Source organism: Saccopteryx leptura, chromosome 4 (assembly GCF_036850995.1).
Source record: "Saccopteryx leptura isolate mSacLep1 chromosome 4, mSacLep1_pri_phased_curated, whole genome shotgun sequence".
In the NCBI taxonomy this organism is placed as follows: Eukaryota; Metazoa; Chordata; class Mammalia; order Chiroptera; family Emballonuridae; genus Saccopteryx; species Saccopteryx leptura.
In genome coordinates, this window is record NC_089506.1 from 4,152,388 (window position 1) to 4,172,385 (window position 19,998).

General features: G+C 45.8%; 1 protein-coding gene across 5 annotated transcripts in view; it reads left to right on the forward strand.

Moving 5' to 3' along the window:
* The first annotated feature begins 3,032 nt into the window (after positions 1 to 3,032).
* Positions 3,033 to 19,998, forward strand: part of MCPH1 (microcephalin 1) — a 216,165-nt gene continuing 199,199 nt past the window's right edge. For all 5 annotated transcript variants that reach the window (XM_066380077.1, XM_066380079.1, XM_066380080.1 and 2 more), the window contains exons 1-3: positions 3,033 to 3,556; positions 5,295 to 5,386; positions 8,570 to 8,688. In XM_066380077.1, the coding sequence (XP_066236174.1) occupies positions 3,517 to 3,556; positions 5,295 to 5,386; positions 8,570 to 8,688 (251 nt within the window). In that variant the 5' untranslated portion in view covers positions 3,033 to 3,516. The remainder of the gene's footprint in view (positions 3,557 to 5,294; positions 5,387 to 8,569; positions 8,689 to 19,998) is intronic.

Genomic DNA, 19,998 nt, shown 5'->3' on the forward strand with positions numbered 1-19,998 from the left:
GAGGTCTAGGTAAGGGATCATGCTGACATCTTAAGTATGTTATTTTAGATATACAAAAACAATGGCCAGGGCTTGCTCAAGGTAAAGATTAATGTGTTAAACAGGCTTTGGAATGTGACTTCCCATCATAATCCTCTCAGTTAGGAGGAATGTTTTTTGATTAAAACATCCTGTGTAGTTACTTTCAGTTAGTGAGTTTGTCAGGCTTGTCAAGGTAGCCCCTTTTCTGGTTCACAGTTACAAAGAAACCAAAGGCCCAAAATGGAGTCACTTGTGCTAAGCCCCACATCTGCAAACCAAGACTTAATATTTAACTTTATTACAGTTCCAGCCTTCCCCAGGATTGTAATCTGAGCCTGCCAGTCTGGAATTTTCTGGTATCAATGAAGTAATCCTCCAAAGGGTCCCAACAGTCCCCCAAGGGAACATGACTTTGCTTCAAATAATGCTTTTTTAAAAAGTTGTCGTCCCATACGCTCCATGCTTTTAAAGGGCATCCCACTTCTGTGGCCCTTGGGGGCTCCTTTCTGCTTGCCAGGATGCTGCTTGATTCATGATTCCTCTAGTAAAGTCAGTTAGGTCTTTAAAATTTACTTGCTTCAATTTTCTGTTACAGAACAGCATGAATAACATCATATTGATATTTATATATTTATAAAATAGTTATGCTTATATTTGAAATTACATTTTCTATGTGACAGAGCTGTTGTGAGCATCGAATGACACAAAGTGCAAAAGAAGAGAAAACCTTCTTAAGTTGTCGGGCACTAGGGGTGGCAGAGAAGGAGAAAGCCACTCTTAGTCTCCAAGTTACCGTAACAAGTACCTCTAGAATAATAAAATTTTAGTGAACTCTCGGAAGAAAAATATATGTTAGTGCTCTGTAAATTGTAACACACTCACCTCTTAGGTAGGATTAACTTTGATCATATATCTAAAGCCCATAGCATGTGCTCAATGAATTTTAGCATTTCTTTCTACAATTATTAAGGCCCCTTTACGGGAAAATGGAGCTTGAAAAGTATTAGTAACTCATCAATATCTCATAACTAATAGTGGCTCTGAGATATTTGGAGACTAGTTTCCAAACCAGATCCACTCTGATTCCACAATGGAGCCTGTACTTCTGACCACTAGATTAAGGGGTCCCTTTTACTCTTAAGGTTGTGCCTTCCATTGAGCTACATCAGTGGTTCTCAAAGTGTGCGCCAGGGCGCACTGGTGCACCCTAGAAGATTTCCAGGTGCACCCTATGGCATTTCAGAGAAATATGTGCCTGTTGGGGACCAAAAAACCAACAGGGTTTTTGGAGTTTAGATTTTGGGGGGACAGAGGTGTGGGGAATTGGCTGTAAGCTGACAGTCTGCCCAATCACCCACCTCACTTGCCTGATTAGGTTGCAAAAGGCTGTTAAGCTGTGGTGCTGTATTGTTTACACTACCCCCCGTGTTCCCCGGAAAGACTGGAGGCAAGTTTCTTCTATCCTTTGTTTGGTGTAAAGTTAAGATGATATGTATGGTGGGGGTTTTCTGCACTCAACAAAATTAAGAGTAAAAAGAGAGGAATTCTTCCATGTATTGATGAGGAAATGAGTTTGCCTTTCAGATATATGCCCAAACATTGAAGAAATCGCTAGGACTCATGTAAGGCTAGTATCCACGGCCAGCACCACAGCCGCCTGGCCTGTGCAGGTTTGCATTGGATTCGAACAGTCAGTAAAGAAACAACGAAGCCAAGAACTGGTGGGCCATCATCTTTAATCCTAGCTTGCATCCGGCAGGCAAGTAAAAACGCACGCTGGGCTCCAAAACCCACTCACATTCAGTGCTCACAAAGCTACTGACTTATCCGAGTTTCCTAGAATCAAAGGTTTCTAGCTCACCAGACTTATTCACCTCTGTTCCCCATCTCCTTCCTTCTCCCTGAACAAACTCTGCACAAACTGGCTTTTCCTTCAGCACTCTGCCATCTTGGCTGCTTCCCCCACATAGCTTTTCTCTGCTCTCTGCTCTACTCTCTAATGCTAATCTCAGGAACGGAGAGCGCAAGCTCCCAGTCTGCCCCCATTTTATAGTGTAGAAATCAAAACCTTTAATCCAATATACAAAATAGGGAAGTCTCTAATACAAAGTCACTTATCTGGGGCATGATGGGATTGCACCACCCCACATCAAAAGGGGGGGGGGAGTCTTAGTCCTAAAACCAAGCCCCAGGCTACAAGGATCCTGCCTGCCCACAGCCCACCCCAACACTCATTCATTTCACTTAGGCGACAGCTTCCACGTGGGCAGCGCTATCTTTAATAAAGTGAGCATAATACATCTTATCTGCCAACAACTCATCAGGTTCATTTCTCATAAACACAAGAATGACAAAACTTAACACATTCGTTCCAGGACCTGCTGAATTTACTAAATCTTACTAAGAACATATCTATACATATAAAAAGATAACTTTTTCTTGTTTTATTTTTAACCGCTTTTTTTACGAATTCTAAAAAGCATAACAAAAAATGGAACATAAAAATGTTTTCTAATGTCAGAATTTAATTTTGTCGTATTTATTTTGTTTAATTACCATAAAAGCACGCTGGGACTTTTTTTTTCTTTAATATTTGACTTAATTATTATAACGTATGTCTCAGAAATTTATATATAGCGCGCCTACAATTATTTGTCGGATTTTAAATGCGCCCCCCAACTCCAGAAAGTTTGAGAACCACTGAGCTACAGGACAGAACACAAAGTTGGTACTGAACGCATGGGAAAGGAAAGCTTTCACACATTTGTTTCATTTAATTCAGACGGTGTCCATCCTTGAGCCCACCCAGGGCTTTAAGAGCTTAAGCAGAGAATTTCCCTCCACAGACAGGAAACACCCTCCCTACACAGAGGCGAGCAGGCCCACCCACCGGGGGTGTGCTCCCAGCGCGCGCATGCGCGTGGCCAGCCGGCAGGATCTGCGCCTGCGCCCTGCGTGCCGTGGGCGGGGCTCCGGGGCCGCGAAGTTTGAATCCGGAACCGGCAGGACGACGGGAGGCGGTGACTCCCCAGCGCGGGACTCGTCCGGTCCGGGCAGGGACACTGCGCTCCGGGGTTTCCGGCCTCCAGGCGAGAGGGAGCAGCCTGGCGCCTGGGCGGCCGTTCCGCGCGCGGACGGCAGGACGGCGCTCGGAACGCGGAGCACGGACGTTGGCCGGTCCGAGCAGTTCTGCCCGCGCTGCCCGCCACCCCGCGAGCGGACGGCCCCGCCCCGAGAGCGACCAAACCTATGGGGACAGGGACAGACGGCTGCCACTCGCATGTTACGGGCGGGCCGTCCCCATAGAAGGCCGAGTGGAGCAGGACGCGGACCGCTGGGGGCGCAGAGGGCGTGGCCGGGTCGGCGCAGGACACGCCCCCTGCCGCGGGGCTCCCGCCAGCGGCTGGGGAAACCCGGAGGCCGGATCTGCCCGGAGGGGCGCACCTGTCCCGCGCGTGCGCGGTGCGGCTCGGTGGTGTGGCTCCCTCGGTTCTCATGGCGGCCCCCGCGGCCCCGCGGGGCTCGGTCCTGAAAGGTGCGGGCTGGACCTCCCTGCGAGCGGGCGGGAGGACAGGGCAGGCGGGGCGCGCAGGGGAGTCCGGCCCCTGTGGGGTGTGGGGGGCTGTCCCCGCGTCCGGGACACGACGGGACCGGACCGGACAGGACCGCGCTGCCGGGTCTCGGGGCCGGAGCCGCGGCTGACCTCCGGCTGGTCCCCCTGTCCCCGCGCGCGGCGTGGCCGGGGGACTTCAGGGGCGCGGGGTCGTTGTGAAGTTGGGCGGAGGTCAGCAGGTCCCCCCGGACCGAGGAACTGGTTCTGAACTGGGTGGAGGCGCGGTTCCTAAGTTTGATGATCACAGCGCGCGCGTCCCTGTGGCGCTTCGCCTGGCGCGCGGGGAAACTGAGGCACTGAGCGTGCAGGTGCGCCCCCCACCCCCGTAGCGAGTGGGCGCGCAGGTGATGGGCGCACCCACCGGAGCCTGCGCGGGGGTCGGGGTGCTCCTGACCCTGGCCCCTGGGCACCCGGAATGGCCGAGGAGGGCCAGAGCCGGACGGGTGTCGAGTTAGGTGTCGCAGAGAAGGGTCAGCATTGAGGGCCTGGAGTGGTCCACAGGGTTTTACCCGAAGTTGAACCAGATATGGCTGCTTTTCTAATGTTAGTCTTTTTGTTCAATTAATCCCGTCTTCCTTTTGCTTTGCTCTTATTTAAAGTAGCACTCCTGGTAGAGCTCAGCCCGGCATGTGGATGTCCCGGGTTTGATTCCCAGTCAGGGCACACCTCCCCTCCCCCTTCTCTCTGGCTCTCTTGCACCGCACCCCCCCCCCCCATCCCACGCCCGTGACTCAAGTTGGTTCAAGGCCATTGACCGGGCTCTAAGGATGGCTCCTCAGAGCCTCCCACTCAGGCTCTATAACTAGCTTGGTTGCGAGCCTGGCCCAAGATGGGCAGAGCATCAGCCCCAGAAAGGGATTGCTGACTGGTTGGGGCGAATGCGGGAGTTTGTCTCTTACCTCCCCTCCCCTTACTTAAATTTAAAATAAGTAAAATACAGTAAAATAAAATGGCAAGCCTGGAAGTTCTTTTAACACATTTGGTTTTGAGAAAAAGATTATCCACTGGGACAGGGGTCTCTCTGCATACTGTCTCCCTCTTCCCCCCATTCTGCCTGCTGCTTGGTTTTTTTTTTTCTTTCTTTCTTTCTGCTGTCTGTTTTTGTAGGGCCTGCAAGCTAAGATTGGTTTTTACCCTGGGGGTGGAGGCGTCAGAAGTGGGGACGTCAGAGGTGGGGACACCAGAAGAAGAATGACAAGTAAAAGTATCAAATTCAAACTTCTTTGTCGATAAAATTTTATTGTAACAAGTCTTATGTTCACTCATTAACCTACTGGGTTTGGCTGCTTTTGCTTTGCTGCCCTGAAGTTGAGTGGTGGTATGGCTCCCAAGCCTGAAAATGTCCTGTCTGGTCCTTTACGTAAAACAAAACAGACTTGCTTTAGAAAAGTTAAGACTGGTTGAGGAATTTAATTTGGGAAGAGTGTTGTGTTGTTAATAATGTAAACTATGACATGTGTATGAATAAAGTTGTTCTTTGCCTTAAATTTTAAGAACTGTGATACCACTAATGCTATTTTGAGTAGACTTATAATAGAAGAAATTTTAAGTTAATTGTTTAATGTAAATATAACAAGAGGAAAATGTATTAAAATCTTGGGTGAGGGATGTTGGAATTTCAGTATATAGTATTTCATGCTAATACCCTGTTTATTTTCAGATGTGGTGGCTTATGTTGAAGTGTGGTCAGCCAATGGAACAGAAAATTACTCAAAGACATTTACAAACCAACTTGTGGAGATGGGGGCAAAGGTGAGAAATTCATGTCACCATCGCTAGGTGTGAGTGAGACCCCCTCCCCCGTTGCTGTGTGTGATAATCCTCTGGTACAAGTGCAATATATACAAAAATTAGGGGATATTTCAAAATGAATATGAAGCGATAAAAAAAAGAAGCATTTGATTTTTTTTAAACAAGATCAGAAAAGCAAACAACAAATCAAAGAAAGATGTTCGATTATGCCAATGAGATGCAAAACCCACGTTTATTTCGTTGGTAAAAATGCACTGTGCAGAGGCTGGAAGAACTAGCGTGTCCGCACGCACCCTGGTCCCCTCACTTGTGAGCAGTGCACATGCTTGCATTTTCCTGTTTGTGGAGTTATCGCTTGGACCAGGAAGGGAAGAGGACAGCAGGTAGGTGGTGGGAGGAGAGGGGAGCCACATGGGAAGAACTTGGTGCCGTGGGATCTGGGAACAGTTGGTCCTGTGCTCATGGGGGAGACGGAGAACTCCATGGTGAAAACGGGGATCCCGGGCCGGACCCTTGTGTGCGTGGTGCTGTTGATGTCCGTGAAGAACACGGGGAAAGGAGCAGGGGCTTGAGGAACAGTTGTGAAGTGGGGACGCTGGAAATTCCTGGTGGACATTCAGGTAGACACGTCTGGAACTTGGGGTTGTCAAGGCTAGAAACATCGTTTTAAGGGTCAGGGGCCCAGGGCTCAGGTGCACGCACTGGTGTGGTGATGACCCAGGTGGTTAGAAGGAAAGGTGCTGGAGGTGGACCCCAGTTAGTGTTTCGAGGGCCGGTGATGGGAGCAGGGACCCAGGGACAGAGAGAAGAATGCGGGAGAGTCTGGAAAGCAGGTCTGGGTGTGGAGGGGGGGACGGCCTTCAGTGGTGGAACTTGAGGGCACTGCCAGCTCTTCTAAAAAGTCGGACTGGCGAGTCTGCCTTCGGTTTGAGAAGGCCAAGGTCACTGCGGAGCGCCCTGCGGTTTCAGGGGACCAGGTTAAGGGGATGACATTGCCCTGGGAGTCATTGAGGCACCAGACTGTTCTCGGTTCCTGTCGCTCTGCCTTGTCTTTTTGCTTCATGGCATTTCTTGATGACAGGCGAGATGTGAGGAACAGAAGTGGTGACTGCAGCTTGCTCTCAGGAGTTCCTCTGTGTGTGAACAGTGTGTGTGTGTGTCTGTCTCGGGACTTGGGGAGGGTATAATTAGTCTCCAGCTTTGTGGTGACGTTACTGTGTGTGTGCCATGTTTAAAACCATCTGTCCCTACCCTTATAAAGATTTTCTCCCGTCCTTTCCGGAAGCATTACCCTTTTTGCCTTTCCCGTTTAGACTTGTGCTATACCGGAATTGATTTCTGTATAAGGTATGAAATAGTTGTTTCATTTTTTTCCACGTGAATATTCATTTTGCTCAATACCACTTACTGAAAAGACTGTCCCTTAACCAAGCTCCGCAGTAACACCTTTGTCATCAGTCGCGACCTGGTGTTTCCGTGTCCAGATACCCGGCTCAGGCAAAGCACCCTGTCCTCCTTGCACCTCACCATAACTTTCCGTGTGTTTTCTCCTTTGTTCTTCCGCGTGATCTGGCCGAGTTTAGCCTTTTACCTTTCCAGGTGCATTTTAGACGCAGTTTGTCAATTTACAACATCGAGGGTTTTTTTTTATTTTGGTGGGGATTTGGGTTGATAACATTGATCGGAATGGAGAGAATTGACATTTTTACACAACTGAATTTTCCAACCCATGAACATCTTATTTGCCTCAGTGAATTTCGGTTTTTTAGAATTTATTTCAATAATGTTTTATAGTTGCCTGTGGTTACTTTTTATGCTAATATAAATAGTATCTCTAAAATTCCTTTTTCTCACTGCTGCCGGTATGTGGAGACAGTTTCTGCATATCCACCTGTGTCCAGAAAACATACCACCCCACTTATGAATTCTGTGGTGTTTGGGGAATTTTAAAAATGTACCCAATTGAATCATATGTGCACAAGACAGTTTTATTTTGTTTTTGTTTTTTTTATCCAAACATCTTTGTTTCTTTTTCTGGACACAATTTGCTGGTGAGGGCCATCTGAACAGAATGGAGAGCTCAGCCTCCTGGTCTCCAGGCAGGGCACCCCTAATGCACTTTGTAACAACTTCAAGATCCTCACTTATTACTAAGTGTCCATCTTCAGGAATGAACTTTTTTTTTAAACAGTATTTATTTATTCATTCATTTTATTTTATTTTATTTTATTTATTTATTTATTTTTTGCATTTTTCAGAAGCTGGAAACAGGGAGAGCCAGTCAGACAGACTCCCGCATGCGCCCGACCGGGATCCACCCGGCACGCCCACCATGGGGCGATGCTCTGTCCACCAGGGGGCGATGCTCTGCCCATCCTGGGCGTTGCCATGTTGCGACCAGAGCCACTCTAGCGCCTGAGGCAGAGGCCACAGAGCCATCCCCAGCGCCCGGGCCATTTTTGCTCCAATGGAGCCTTGGCTGCGGGAGGGGAAGAGAGAGACAGAGAGGAAGGCGCGGTGGAGGGGTGGAGAAGCAAATGGGCACTTCTCCTGTGTGCCCTGGCCGGGAATCGAACCCGGGTCCTCCGCACGCTAGGCCGACGTATTCATTCATTTTAGAGAAGAGAGAGAGCAGGGGGGGGGGGAGCAGGAAGCATCAACTCCCATATGTGCCTTGTCCAGGCAAGCCCAGGGTTTTGAACCGGCGACCTCAGTGTTCCAGGTTGATGCTTTATTCACTGCGCCACCACAGGTCAGACTGAATGAACTTTTTAATTTTATGAAATGTGTTCTGTGCAGCTATTGAGATGATCATCGTGAAGTTACTTTGTTTATAGAGATTAAAAATTGTTGGTGTTTTAATGTTACCCAACTGCAGTCCTGGAATAAATTTGAGTGGTGGGGGGTGTACAGGGCGGGGCAGGAGTCGGTTTGCAGTTGTGATTGCTCCAACCACAGTCTATTTTTGTGTACTATTTATTAATTACTGTGTTTTCCATACGCACAACTATAGACCTACTTTGGCCGCAGCCTGTATTACCCTTTTTATAAGTTGATATTAATAGTTCGCTAATATTTTTTTTGCTTATTTTGCAAGCGTCTCGGTGAGTGGCACTTGCTTATACTTTATGCGATTGTGTGCAGATAGTAATAATTTCCTTTGTCCCTGCACTTTATCTACAGGTTTCAAAAACGTTTAACAAACACGTCACTCACGTCGTGTTCAAAGACGGGCACCAGCGCACATGGGACAAAGCGCGGGCGAGAGGCGTGAAGCTGGTGTCGGTGCTCTGGGTTGAGAAGTAAGCCCTTTCCCTCTTCCCTTCAGTCCCTAGTACTGGGAAGGTATGGCAGGGTATCTTGCACGGGTCACAGACCCGGATAATGTTTGATTTCCTCTTTTCTCTGCCTCTTACTTGGACAAGTCATTTCACGTCCTGAGGCCTGGGTTTCCACAGCTGCGAGGTAGATCTGCTGTGACCCCAGCCCACCTGGGTGGGAGGTGAGCGCCAGGCCGGGGCACCTGTGCTCTGAGTATGTCTGTGTCCTGATCTCTCGGAAGGACATCAGTCCACTGGATCAGGGCTGGCCTGTGTGCTCTCAGTTACTATCTCTTTAAACATCCTGACTCCAAACACGATCATGTTCTGAGGTTCAGGGCGTTACGACGTGTGAATTTTTGGGGGGACACAGTTGAGCCCACGACAGACAGTCTTTGGGGAGACGTCTTAAGGTCATGCAGACATTCTGCTGCCGTTGCCTCTGTCCCTCCTGCCTCCCAGGTGTAGTGTTCCTCGACGAGTCTCACCTGAACCAGCCTTCGCTTTGATTCTTACAAAAGGGGTTCCAAGTCCAGCACTTCCTTTCTTTCCCCAGTGGAGTCCGCGGCGATACGGAAAGGAGAAGCCTGCCTTCTCTTCTCCCTTACTGATGGATTGATCGGTTGATTGATTGACTGCAGCGGGTGGATTCTTGTATTTCTCAGTGTTTGTAGCCCGTTACTGTCTGCTCAGCTTGTCAGACGGGGGCTTCTGCTGGTGTGCGTGCCCTGTGGCGTGGCTCCCTGTGTCCTCCAGAGCACTTGTTACTCAGGGCCACCTCACCGGCCCTTGCTCAGCGCTGGCAGCAGCCATTTCTGGAAGACCCGCCCCCCTGGTTGGGGGCCAGTGAGGGCCGAGACCAGGCGCCCTGGCCCAGGCGTGCCTCGCTGCCCTGGGTCCTGTGAGCAAAGGCGGGAAGGACAGTTCGTACTGCCTTTTCCTGTTCCTTCCCTATGTTGGGTCATTCGCTCTGTTAGCTTTTTAACTAAAACTCTTCCCATTATTTCTATTTCTTTACTTTTAGTGATTACTAGAGGGATTCTGATGTAGACCCTTACCTCTTCGAAGTGCACTTAGATGTAACATCGCGCCCTCCGCCCAGAGCGGTCCAGAAACCGGGTGACCGAGGTGCACTTAGATGTAACATCGCGCCCCTCCGCTCAGAGCGGTACAGAAACCGGGTGACCGAGGTGCACTTAGATGTAACATCGCGCCCTCCGCCCAGAGCGGTACAGAAACCAGGTGACCGAAGTGCACTTAGATGTAACATCGCGCCCCTCCGCCCAGAGCGGTACAGAAACCAGGTGACCGAAGTGCACTTAGATGTAACATCGCGCCTCCGCCCAGAGCGGTCCAGAAACCGGGTGACCGAAGTGCACTTAGATGTAGCATCGTGCCCCTCCACCCAGAGCGGTCCAGAAACCGGGTGACCGAAGTGCACTTAGATGTAACATCGCGCCCTCCGCCCAGAGCGGTCCAGAAACCGGGTGACCGAAGTGCACTTAGATGTAACATCGCGCCCTCCGCCCAGAGCGGTACAGAAACCGGGTGACCGAGGTGCACTTAGATGTAACATCACGCCCTCCGCCCAGAGCGGTCCAGAAACCGGGGGATCTAGGTGCACTTAGATGTAACATCGCACCCTCCGCCCAGAGCGGTCCAGAAACCGGGGGATCTAGGTGCACTTAGATGTAACATCGCACCCTCCGCCCAGAGCGGTCCAGAAACCGGGTGACCGCCCCTTCTGCTGCGGTTGTCGGGCGTGCGTGTTGTAGTGCATGCAGTGGACTCCGCAGGACAGTGTTGTCGTCTGCTCTAAAAATGTCATCTGCGCCTGACCAGGTAGTGGCGCAGTGGATAGAGCGTCGGACTGGGATGTGGAAGACCCAGGTTCGAGACCCCCGAGGTCACCAGCTTGAGCGCGGGCTCATCTGGTTTGAGCAAAAGCTCACCAGCTTGAACCTAAGGTCGCTGGCTTGAGCAAGGGGTCACTCAGTCTGCTGAAGGCCCGCGGTCAAGGCACATATGAGAAAGCAATCAATGACCAACTAAGGTGTTGCAATGCGCAATGAAAAACTAATGATTGATGCTTCTCATTTCTCTCCATCCCTGTCTATCCCTCTCTCTGACTCACTCTCTCTGTAAAAACAAAAACAAAAAGTCATCTGCATTTTTTTTTAATGTCATCTGCATTTTGAGTAAATTAAGGGGAAGTAGTGTCTTATATTTATCTACATACAGGGTGGGACAGAAATAGGTTTACAGTTGTGAGTGCGTGAAACGGTTTATTCTTACATTGTTAATTTATGTACCTTCCATCGGATAAGCTGTAGCCCCCTTTTATCCCCATGCGAACACGTGCACATTACTCTGATCAGGAGCAGCCGCGCGGCTCCGCCGTCCGCCTCGTTGGCCACAGCACTGCCCCGCGCAGAACATGTTACTTTGATCGGGAGCAGCCGCGCAGCTCCGCAGTCCGCCTCCTTGCGCGCAGCTCTGACCCATGCAGAGCCGCGCTCCTCCGCTTTCTGTTGCCCCCTAGCCTCTGCTGAAGGTCTGAGCAGCCCCCGGGCATTTCCTTCCAGTTCAAATGCTTATGTTGAGCTCACATAACATTAAAACAACCCTTTTAGTGTACAATTCAGTGGTTTTTCATCTAGTCTGTTCGCAGAGGTTTGTAGCCGTTCGCGCCATCTAACTCGAGAACGTGTTAGGAGCCCCCCATAGGGAGGCGTGTAGCTGTCAGCACTCACCCGCCAGCCTGTTCCCAGCACTGGCACCCCGGAACCCTCTGTCGCCTTTTGTGTCGGGCTTTCAGCGTCCTGCTAAAGGTTCATCCTTGTAGCCCATGTCGGTGCTGCTTGCCTTCCAGTGACTGAGGAGTCCTCCCGGAGTGGGTGGGCCTTATCCACCTCTGTCTGTCTCCATGCCACTGAGATATGACAGTGAGTCCAGTCTCTGCTTAGGGAGATGCTGCCATTTCAATAACATTTTACCTTCCAATCCGTAGCCGTGGGACATGCTTGCATTTTTTAAGGTATTTGATTCGATTAAGTGATGTTTTGAAGTTTTCAGTGTACAAGTTTTACATCTTCCAGGTTAAACTTATTCTTGAATTTCTTTTTTCTTTTGACGCTATTGTAAGTGGGGTAATTTTTTTACTTCATTTTTTGATTGTGCAGTTGTTAATATAAAAAATGATTGATTTTTGTATATTAATCTTGTATCCTGCAAGTTTGTTACACTTTACTAGCTCTCAGTGTCTTTGTGATTTCTTTAGGGTTTTCTGTATGCACCATCCTGTAATGTACATACAGCGACAGTTTACTTCTTAACAGTCCAGATGCCTTCTGTTTCTTTTTCTTGCCTAATTGCTGTGACTACAAACTCCAGCACAGTGTGAAACAGAAGTGAGCGTGGACAGACCTCCTCGTCTTGCTCCAGCTCTTCAGAGGAAAGCTCTCTGTCTGTATCTCACTAGCACGTGTGATGGACCTGTGCGTTTGGTGTTGTTTTGGATAACCTTTATCAGGTTGAGGGAATTTTCCTCTGGTTTTTCGTTTGTGTTGTTTATCTTTAAAGGGTGTTGGATTTTGTCAGACCTTTTTTCTGTACTTATTTGTGTTATTCATACGATTTTTGTCTTTCACTCTATTTATGTGGTGTATTTATTACACTGATTGCTTTTTGTATGGTGACAACCTTGCATTCCTGGGATAAATCCTGTTTGGTCATTTGTATACTTTTCACTGCTGGGATGTTTGGTAGTACTTTCATTTTTAAATTTTTTTATTCGTATTTTTGCATCTATGTTAATAAGCAGTACTGGTCTATAGATTTTTTGTGATGACTTTTTCTGGTTTTGCTATGAGGGCAAAACTGGCATCATAGAATGATTTGGGATGTGTTGTGGTTTTTTTGTTTTTTTAATTAATTTTAATGGGGTGACATTGATAAATCAGGGTACATATGTACCAAAGCTTTTTAATCCACTCATCCACTGATGGACACTTGGGCTGTTTCCAGATCTTCGCTATTGTGAACAATGCTGCCATAAACATGGAGGTGTATTTCTTCTTTTGAAACAGTGCTATGGTGTTCTTAGGGTATATTCCTAAAAGTGAGATAGCTAGGTCAAAAGGCAGTTGGATTTTTAGTTTTTTGAGGAATCTCCATACTGTTTTCCACAGTGGCTGCACCAGTCTGCATTCCCACCAGCAGTGCAGGAGGGTTCCCTTTTCTCCACATCCTCGCCAGCACTTATTCTGTGTTGTTTTGTTGATGAGCGCCATTCTGGCTGGTGTGAGCTGATAACTCATTGTGGTTTTAGTTTGCATTTCTCTAATGATTAGTGATGTTGAGCATTTTTTCATATGCCTATTGGCCATCTGTATGTCCTCTTTGGAGAAGTGTCTATTCATTTCTTGTGCTCATTTTGTGATTGGATTATTTGTCTTCCTGGTATTGAGTTTTACAACTTCTTTATAAATTTTGGTTATTAACCCCTTATCAGACATATTGTCAAATATATTCTCCCATTGTGTGGTTTGTCTTTTTATTCTGTTCTTATTGTCTTTAGCTATGCAAAAGCTTTTAGTTTGATATAGTCCCATTTGTTTATCCTGTCTTTTATTTCACTTGCCCATGGAGATAAATCAGCAAATATATTGCTGGGAGAGATGTTAGAGAGCTAACTGCCTATGTTTTCTTCTAAGATGCTTATGGTTTTACGGCTTACATTTAAGTCTTTTATTCATTTTGAGTTTATTTTTGTGAATGGTGTAAGTTGGTGGTCTAGTTTCAATTTTTTGAAGGTAGCTGTCCAATTTTCCCAACACCATTTGTTGAAGAGGCTGTCTTTACTCCATTGTATGCTCTTACCTACTTTGTCAAATATCAATTGTCCATAAAGGTGTGGGTTTATTTCTGGGTTCTCTGTTCTGTTCCATTGATCTGTATGCCTGTTCTTATGCCAGTACCAGGCTGTTTTGAGTACAGTGGCCTTGTAGTATAACTTGATATCCGGAAGTGTGATACCTCCCACTTTATTCTTCCTTTTCAGGATTGCTTAGGCTATTCATGTTCTCTTTTGGTTCCATATAAATTTTTGGAATATATGTTCTATATCTTTGAAGTATGTCATTGGTATTTTAATCGGTATTGCATTGAATTTATAAATTACTTTGGGTAATATAGACATTTTAATGATGTTTATTCTTCCTAACCATGAGCACGGTATATGCTTCCACTTGTTTGTATCTTCCCTGATTTCTTTTATCAATATTTTACAATTTTCCAAGTAGAAGTCTTTAATTTCCCTGATTAAATTTATTCCTAGGTACTTTATTTTTTGGGTTGCAATGGTGAAGGGGATTGCTTCCTTAATTTCTCTTTCTGACAGTTCAATGTTAGTGTATAAAAATGCCTCTGATTTCTGAGTATTAATTTTATATCCTGCCACCTTGCTAAATTCATTTATCAGGTCCAGTAGTTTTTTGACTGAGACTTTAGGGTTTTCTATATACAATATCATACCATCTGCAAATAATGATAGTTTTACTTCTTTTCCAATTTGAATGCCATTTATTTCTTTTTCTTGTCTGATTGCTGTGGCTAGGACTTCCAGAACTATGTTGAATAAGAGTGGTGAAAGGGGGCACCCCTGTCTTGTTCCTGATCTTGAGGAGATTGCTTTTAATTTTTGCCCATTGAGTATGATGTTGGCTGTGGGTTTGTCATAGATGGCTTTTATCATGTTGAGGTATGTTCCCTGTACTCCCACTTTGCTGAGAGTTTTGATCATGAATGGGTGCTGGATTTTATCAAATGCTTTTTCTGCATCTATTGAAATTATCATGTGGTTTTTCTCCTTCCTTTTGTTTATGTGATGAATCACATTGATTGATTGATTTGCAAATATTATACCAGTCTTGCCTCCCAAGAATAAATCCCATTTGATCATGGTGTATGATTTTTTTCATATATTGCTGGATTCAATTTGCTAATATTTTGTTGAGGATTTTGGCATCTAAATTCATCAGGGATATTGGCCTATAATTTTCTTTCTTTGTGTTGTCTTTGCCTGGTTTTAGAATCAGAATTGTGCTTGCCTCATAAAAGGAGCTTGGAAATCTTCTTTCCTGTTGAATTTTTTGAAATAGCATAAGAAGGGTAGAAGTTAGTTCTTTGAATATTTGGTAGAATTTACTTGTGAAGCCATCAGGCCCAGGACTTTTCTTTTTTGGGAGTTTTTTGATAACTGTTTGGATCTCATTTGTTGTAATTGGTCTCTTTAGGTTTTCTGATTCTTCCAGATTAATTTTTGGAAGATTATATGTTTCAAGGAATTTGTCCATTTCATCTAGATTGTCTTGTTTTTTTTTTTTTAATTTTTGAAAAATTATTTATTTACTCATTCATTCATTCATTTTAGAGAGGAGAGACAGAGAGTGACAGAGATTGGGGGGGGGAGCAGGAAGCATCAACTCCCATATGTGCCTTGACCAGGCAAGCCCAGGGATTTGAACTAGCAACCTCCGCATTCCAGGTCAATGCTTTATCCACTGCGCCACCACAGGCCAGGCTAGGCTGTCTAGTTTTTTAGCATACAGTTCTTCATAGTATTTTCTTACAATATTTTTTATTTCTGTTATGTCAGTTATTTCTCCACTCTCATTTCTAATTTTATTTATTTGAGTCCTCTCTCTTTTTTTCTTGGTGAGTCTGGTTAAAAGTTCGTCGATCTTGTTTACCTTTTCAAAGAACCAGCTCCTGGTTTCATTGATCCTCTGTTTTTTTTAGCCTCTATGTCATTTATTTCCACTCTGATCTTTATTATTTCCTTCCTTCTACTACCTCTGGGCTTTACTTGCTGTTCTTTTTCTAATTCTTTGAGATGCAGGGTCAAATTGTTTATTTGAGCTTTTTCTAGCTTTTTAAGGTATGCCTGTAATAATGCTATGAACTTCCCTCTCAGAACTGCTTTTGCTGTGTCCCATAAAGTATGCTCATTATCGTTCATTTCTAGGAATTTTTTTATCTATTCTTTGATCTCACTGTCAACCCATTTGTTATTTAATAACATGATATTTAGTTTCCAAGTGTTTTGAGTATTTTTCAGTTTTTCTGTTGTGGTTGATTTCTAGTGTCATGCCATTGTGATCAGAGAAAGTGCTCAATATGATTTCAATCTTCTTAAATTTGTTGAGGCCAGTTTTGTGCCCTAACATGTGGTCTATCCTAGAGAATGTACCATGAGCACTTGAAAAGAATGTATATTCTGCTGCTTTAGGGTGAAAGGTTCTGAATATATCTATTAAATCGAGTTGATCTAGTGTGTCCTTTAAGTCCGCTGTTTCTTTGTTTTCTGTCTTGAGGATCTATCTAGTGATCTTAGTGGAGTATTGAAATCCGCTACTGTTATAGTATTGCTGTTGATCACACCCTTTAAATCTATCAAAGTCTACTTTATATGTTTTGGTGCTCCTATATTAGGTGTGTAGATATTTATAATGTTATATCTTCCTGTTGGATTGCTCCCTTTATCATTATGTAGTGGCCTTCTTTATCTATTACTATATCCTTTGTTTTAAAGTCCATTTTGTCTGATATAAGTATTGCTACCCCAGCTTTTTTTTCATTTCCATTTGCATGAAATATTTTTTCCATCCTTTTATCTTCAGTCTATGTGCATCTTTAGTTTTAAGGTGTGTCTCTTGGAGACAGCATATGTATGGGTCCTGTTTTCTTATCCACGCAGCTACCCTATGTCTTTTGATTGGATCATTTAACCCATTTACATTTAAGGTTATTATTGACATGTAGTTGTTCATTGTCATTTTATTCTTTAAAACTGTATTCCTCTTTTCCTATATTCTTTTTCCCCTTTGATTGGTTTACAACAGGCCCCTTAGCATTTCTTGCAGCATTGGTTTGGTTGTAGTGAATTCCTTGAGTTTTTGTCTGGAAAGCTTTTTATTTCTCCTTCAATTTTAAACGATAGCCTTGCTGGATAAAGTAGTCTTGGTTGTAGGTTCTTGTTCTGCAGTACTTTGAATATTTCTTGCCATTCCCTTCTGGCCTCAAGTGTTTCTGTTGAGAAGTTGGAAGTCATCCTTATGGGGGCTCCTTTGTAGGTGATAGCCTATTTTTCTCTAGCAGCTTTTAATATTTTCTCTTTAACACTTAGCTTTGGTATTTTAATTATGATGTGTCTTGGTGTAGATTTCTTTGGGTTTCTCTTTAATGAAATTCTCTGTGCTTGAACTTGTGAGATATTTTCCTGCCTTAATTTAGGGAAGTTTTCAGCTATGGTATGTTTGAACAAAGTCTCTATTCCTTGTTCTTTCTCTTCTTCTTCAGGAACCCCTATGATGTGGATGCTTTTTCTTCATATTGTCACAGAGCTCTCTTAGAGTTTCCTCAGACTTTTTGAGTCTCTTTTCTTTTTTCTGCTCTGCTTCCATGCCTTCATTTATCTTGTCCTCTAACTCGCTGATTCGATTCTCAGCTTTATCCATCCTGCTTTTAATTCCTTTCATTGTGTTCTTCATTTCTGATATTGTATTTGTCATTTCTGACTGATTCTTTTTTATTATTTCAATGTCCTTTTTTATATTTGCTATCTCTTTATTTAGGTGTTCATAATGACCATCTATTGTTGTTCTAAGATCTTTGAGCATCCTAACAATTGTTATTTTAAACTTTGTATCTGGTAATTTGGTTATATCTGACTCATTTAGGTCTTTTTCTGGGGATTTGTCTTGATTAATTTGTGTTGCATTTCTGTGCCTTCTCATTTTGTCTGTGTAAAAGAAGGTTTTAGCCACTGGAGTCCACTGTCTTCAGGCCTGCCACCCCCTTCGCTGCTGCTGCCTAGGGCGTTTGGGTATGGGCGTTGCCGGTGCCTGCCCACTGGGACTGTTGCTGTGGTTTCTGACTCCTTCACAGGAGGGTCTGTGATCACGTGCTCGGGTGTACAAGCCTCTGTGGCCTCGGCCTTCGCCCACCCTCGCGGGTGGGGTTATGCTTGGCTCTGATGGCAGGGGTGAGCACCTTTGCTCAGCTACGGGTCTCTGCCTGATTCTGGTCTTTCGCCCCGTCCCTGCAGGAGGAGCCTGCTCCCGGATAGCTGCAAGCCTTGGTTCCGCGGGTGGGGCAGGGCTGTGCTCCTGCACTCTTGTTGAAGGGTGGGTCTCCACCACTTCCGGGCCTCCTGCGCTTCCCCCGCAGGCTGGATTGCAGGCGGCCCGCAGCTGGGCTTGACCACTTTTGCTCATCTTCCCGTCCCCAGCTGGGGAAGACAGAACTCACAGCTGGACCTCAGTGGTGGCCAGCAGGTTTCCACCCTTGCCGACAGAACTGCGCTTCCGCGTCCCGCCACCACCTGCCCTCCGGCGAGCCCTCAGCAGTGTGGGGTGTGGGCGCTGCCGTTCAGACCCTAAGACTCACTACTGTAGTCCCGAAAGCTCCCTCCTTCTAAGCGACTCTGCTCTGAGTGCTGCGGGAGAGCTTGTTTGGCTGGTGTCCTGCTTCCCTTTGCTGGTATTGCTGTTTCCAGGGGAAATATTCACTTCAGATTTGTGGAGGGACTTGTCCCAGAGGTTAGAGTGGCTGCCTCTCAAAATGTTTCTCCCTGTGCCTCCTAGATTACACTCTCTTCCTGCTACTCCGGTCCTCTCCTCTCTCCCCACCCCCCGGAGCCCCGGGTGAGTGGTTGTGAGAGAGGTTTTCTGCGTGGTCCCTTTAAAAAGAATCTTGGGTCTGAGAAATCAGTCTCTTTCTCACAAACAGTATCCTGTCTTGTTTCTAGCTAAATACTGTCCATATGCCTCTTCTAGGCTCTGGGGCTGCAGGCTGGGGCTTTGTTCCTGGGACTCAGGACCCTCCCCTCTCTGCTAAACTCACTTCCCGCCACGTGAGTCTCTCCTGGCTGCCGTTCGCTCTGTGCGTTTCCGCTTTTCCTACTAGTCTCGGTGTGGCTTCTTCAGTGTTCCTTGTTTGAAGCATCCTCTTAGTTTAGTCCAAAGTTGGTTTTTCCAGATGATGGTTCTTAAAATTAAGTTGTAATCCACTTTGGTTCTGGGAGGTGGAAGTTGGTACGTCTGCCTACTCCAGCGCCATCTTGCTGCCTCCTGTGTTGTGTTTTTTGAGGAGTTATTAAGGACTGGTGTATATTCTTCTTCAAGCATTTGGTAGAATTCCCCAGTAAAGCCTGGGTCTCAGTTAGCCTTTGTGGGAAGTTTTCTAATTGCCTTCTCTGACAATTTCAGCATATCATGGTTGGCTTCTATTGGTTGTTTTTTTCTTGAAACTATGTCATTTTTCTGGCTCTGCATGACACATGCCCTGGGCTGTGTTTTGGACACTGAACCTATTGTATGGACTCTGGATTCTCTTACGATACCTCCGTCCCTGGTTCTTCCCCCTGCTTGTACTCAGCTCCTTCACAGACGTCAAGTTTGAAGGGCTACCTTCCCAGAAGCCTCTCTGTCCCCAGTCTGTGGCAGAGCCCTCTGTGTCACTCTGTATTTCCTTTCCTTTTGTTCTGTTGTAACTGACTTTGCTCATTTGTCTGTTCTGTCTACCTATCGCATAATCATGGATTTTGGTCTTTCTGTTATAATGTATTTTCTAAGTGCAGCCACCATGTTTGTCTTATGTTTTATGGTTGTGTTTTCACTGAGTTACCTTAACTCATTCGTGGCTCATAGCAGATGCACAGTGAATATCTGTCCCAACCACTGCTGAGTGGAGGAGGCTTTACTTACGTTGGATTAGAAATATCAGAAAGCATTTCTTGGGGACGTAACTTGAGCCACCTGTGAAAGGTTGTGTAGGAATGGGTGGGGGTTACAGAAGGACAGACCTTTACTGAGAGTACTGAGAGGTTGAAGGTGGTGGAGGTGCCTTTATAAACATGAGGTAACGGGCACTCCTGTACCCCCATGGGCCTCTCCCCCCTGCTGAGTCCCCCGAGGGCCCACCGGCTTGCTGTGTGTGCTGCTCTGTCCGCCCCTTTTTCTCCCTCCATCCCCTCTGTCTGCCCCCCTTAGCCTTTGTTTGTCAAGGGGCTTATGGAGACACCATGGTATTTGTCCAAGAGCAATCTCTAGCACCCTTTAAAGTGAACTTAATTCTATTTTTTAATACAAATTCTTCCTTACTTGTGTATTAGTATTTGTTGTAATGTAGTCAGGCTTTAATTATAACAATTACTGGTTTTTTAGCTTTTCTTTTGGTCTCTTGAAAACATAAACTTTTAGGCCCTGGACAGGTGCTCAGTTGGCGTAG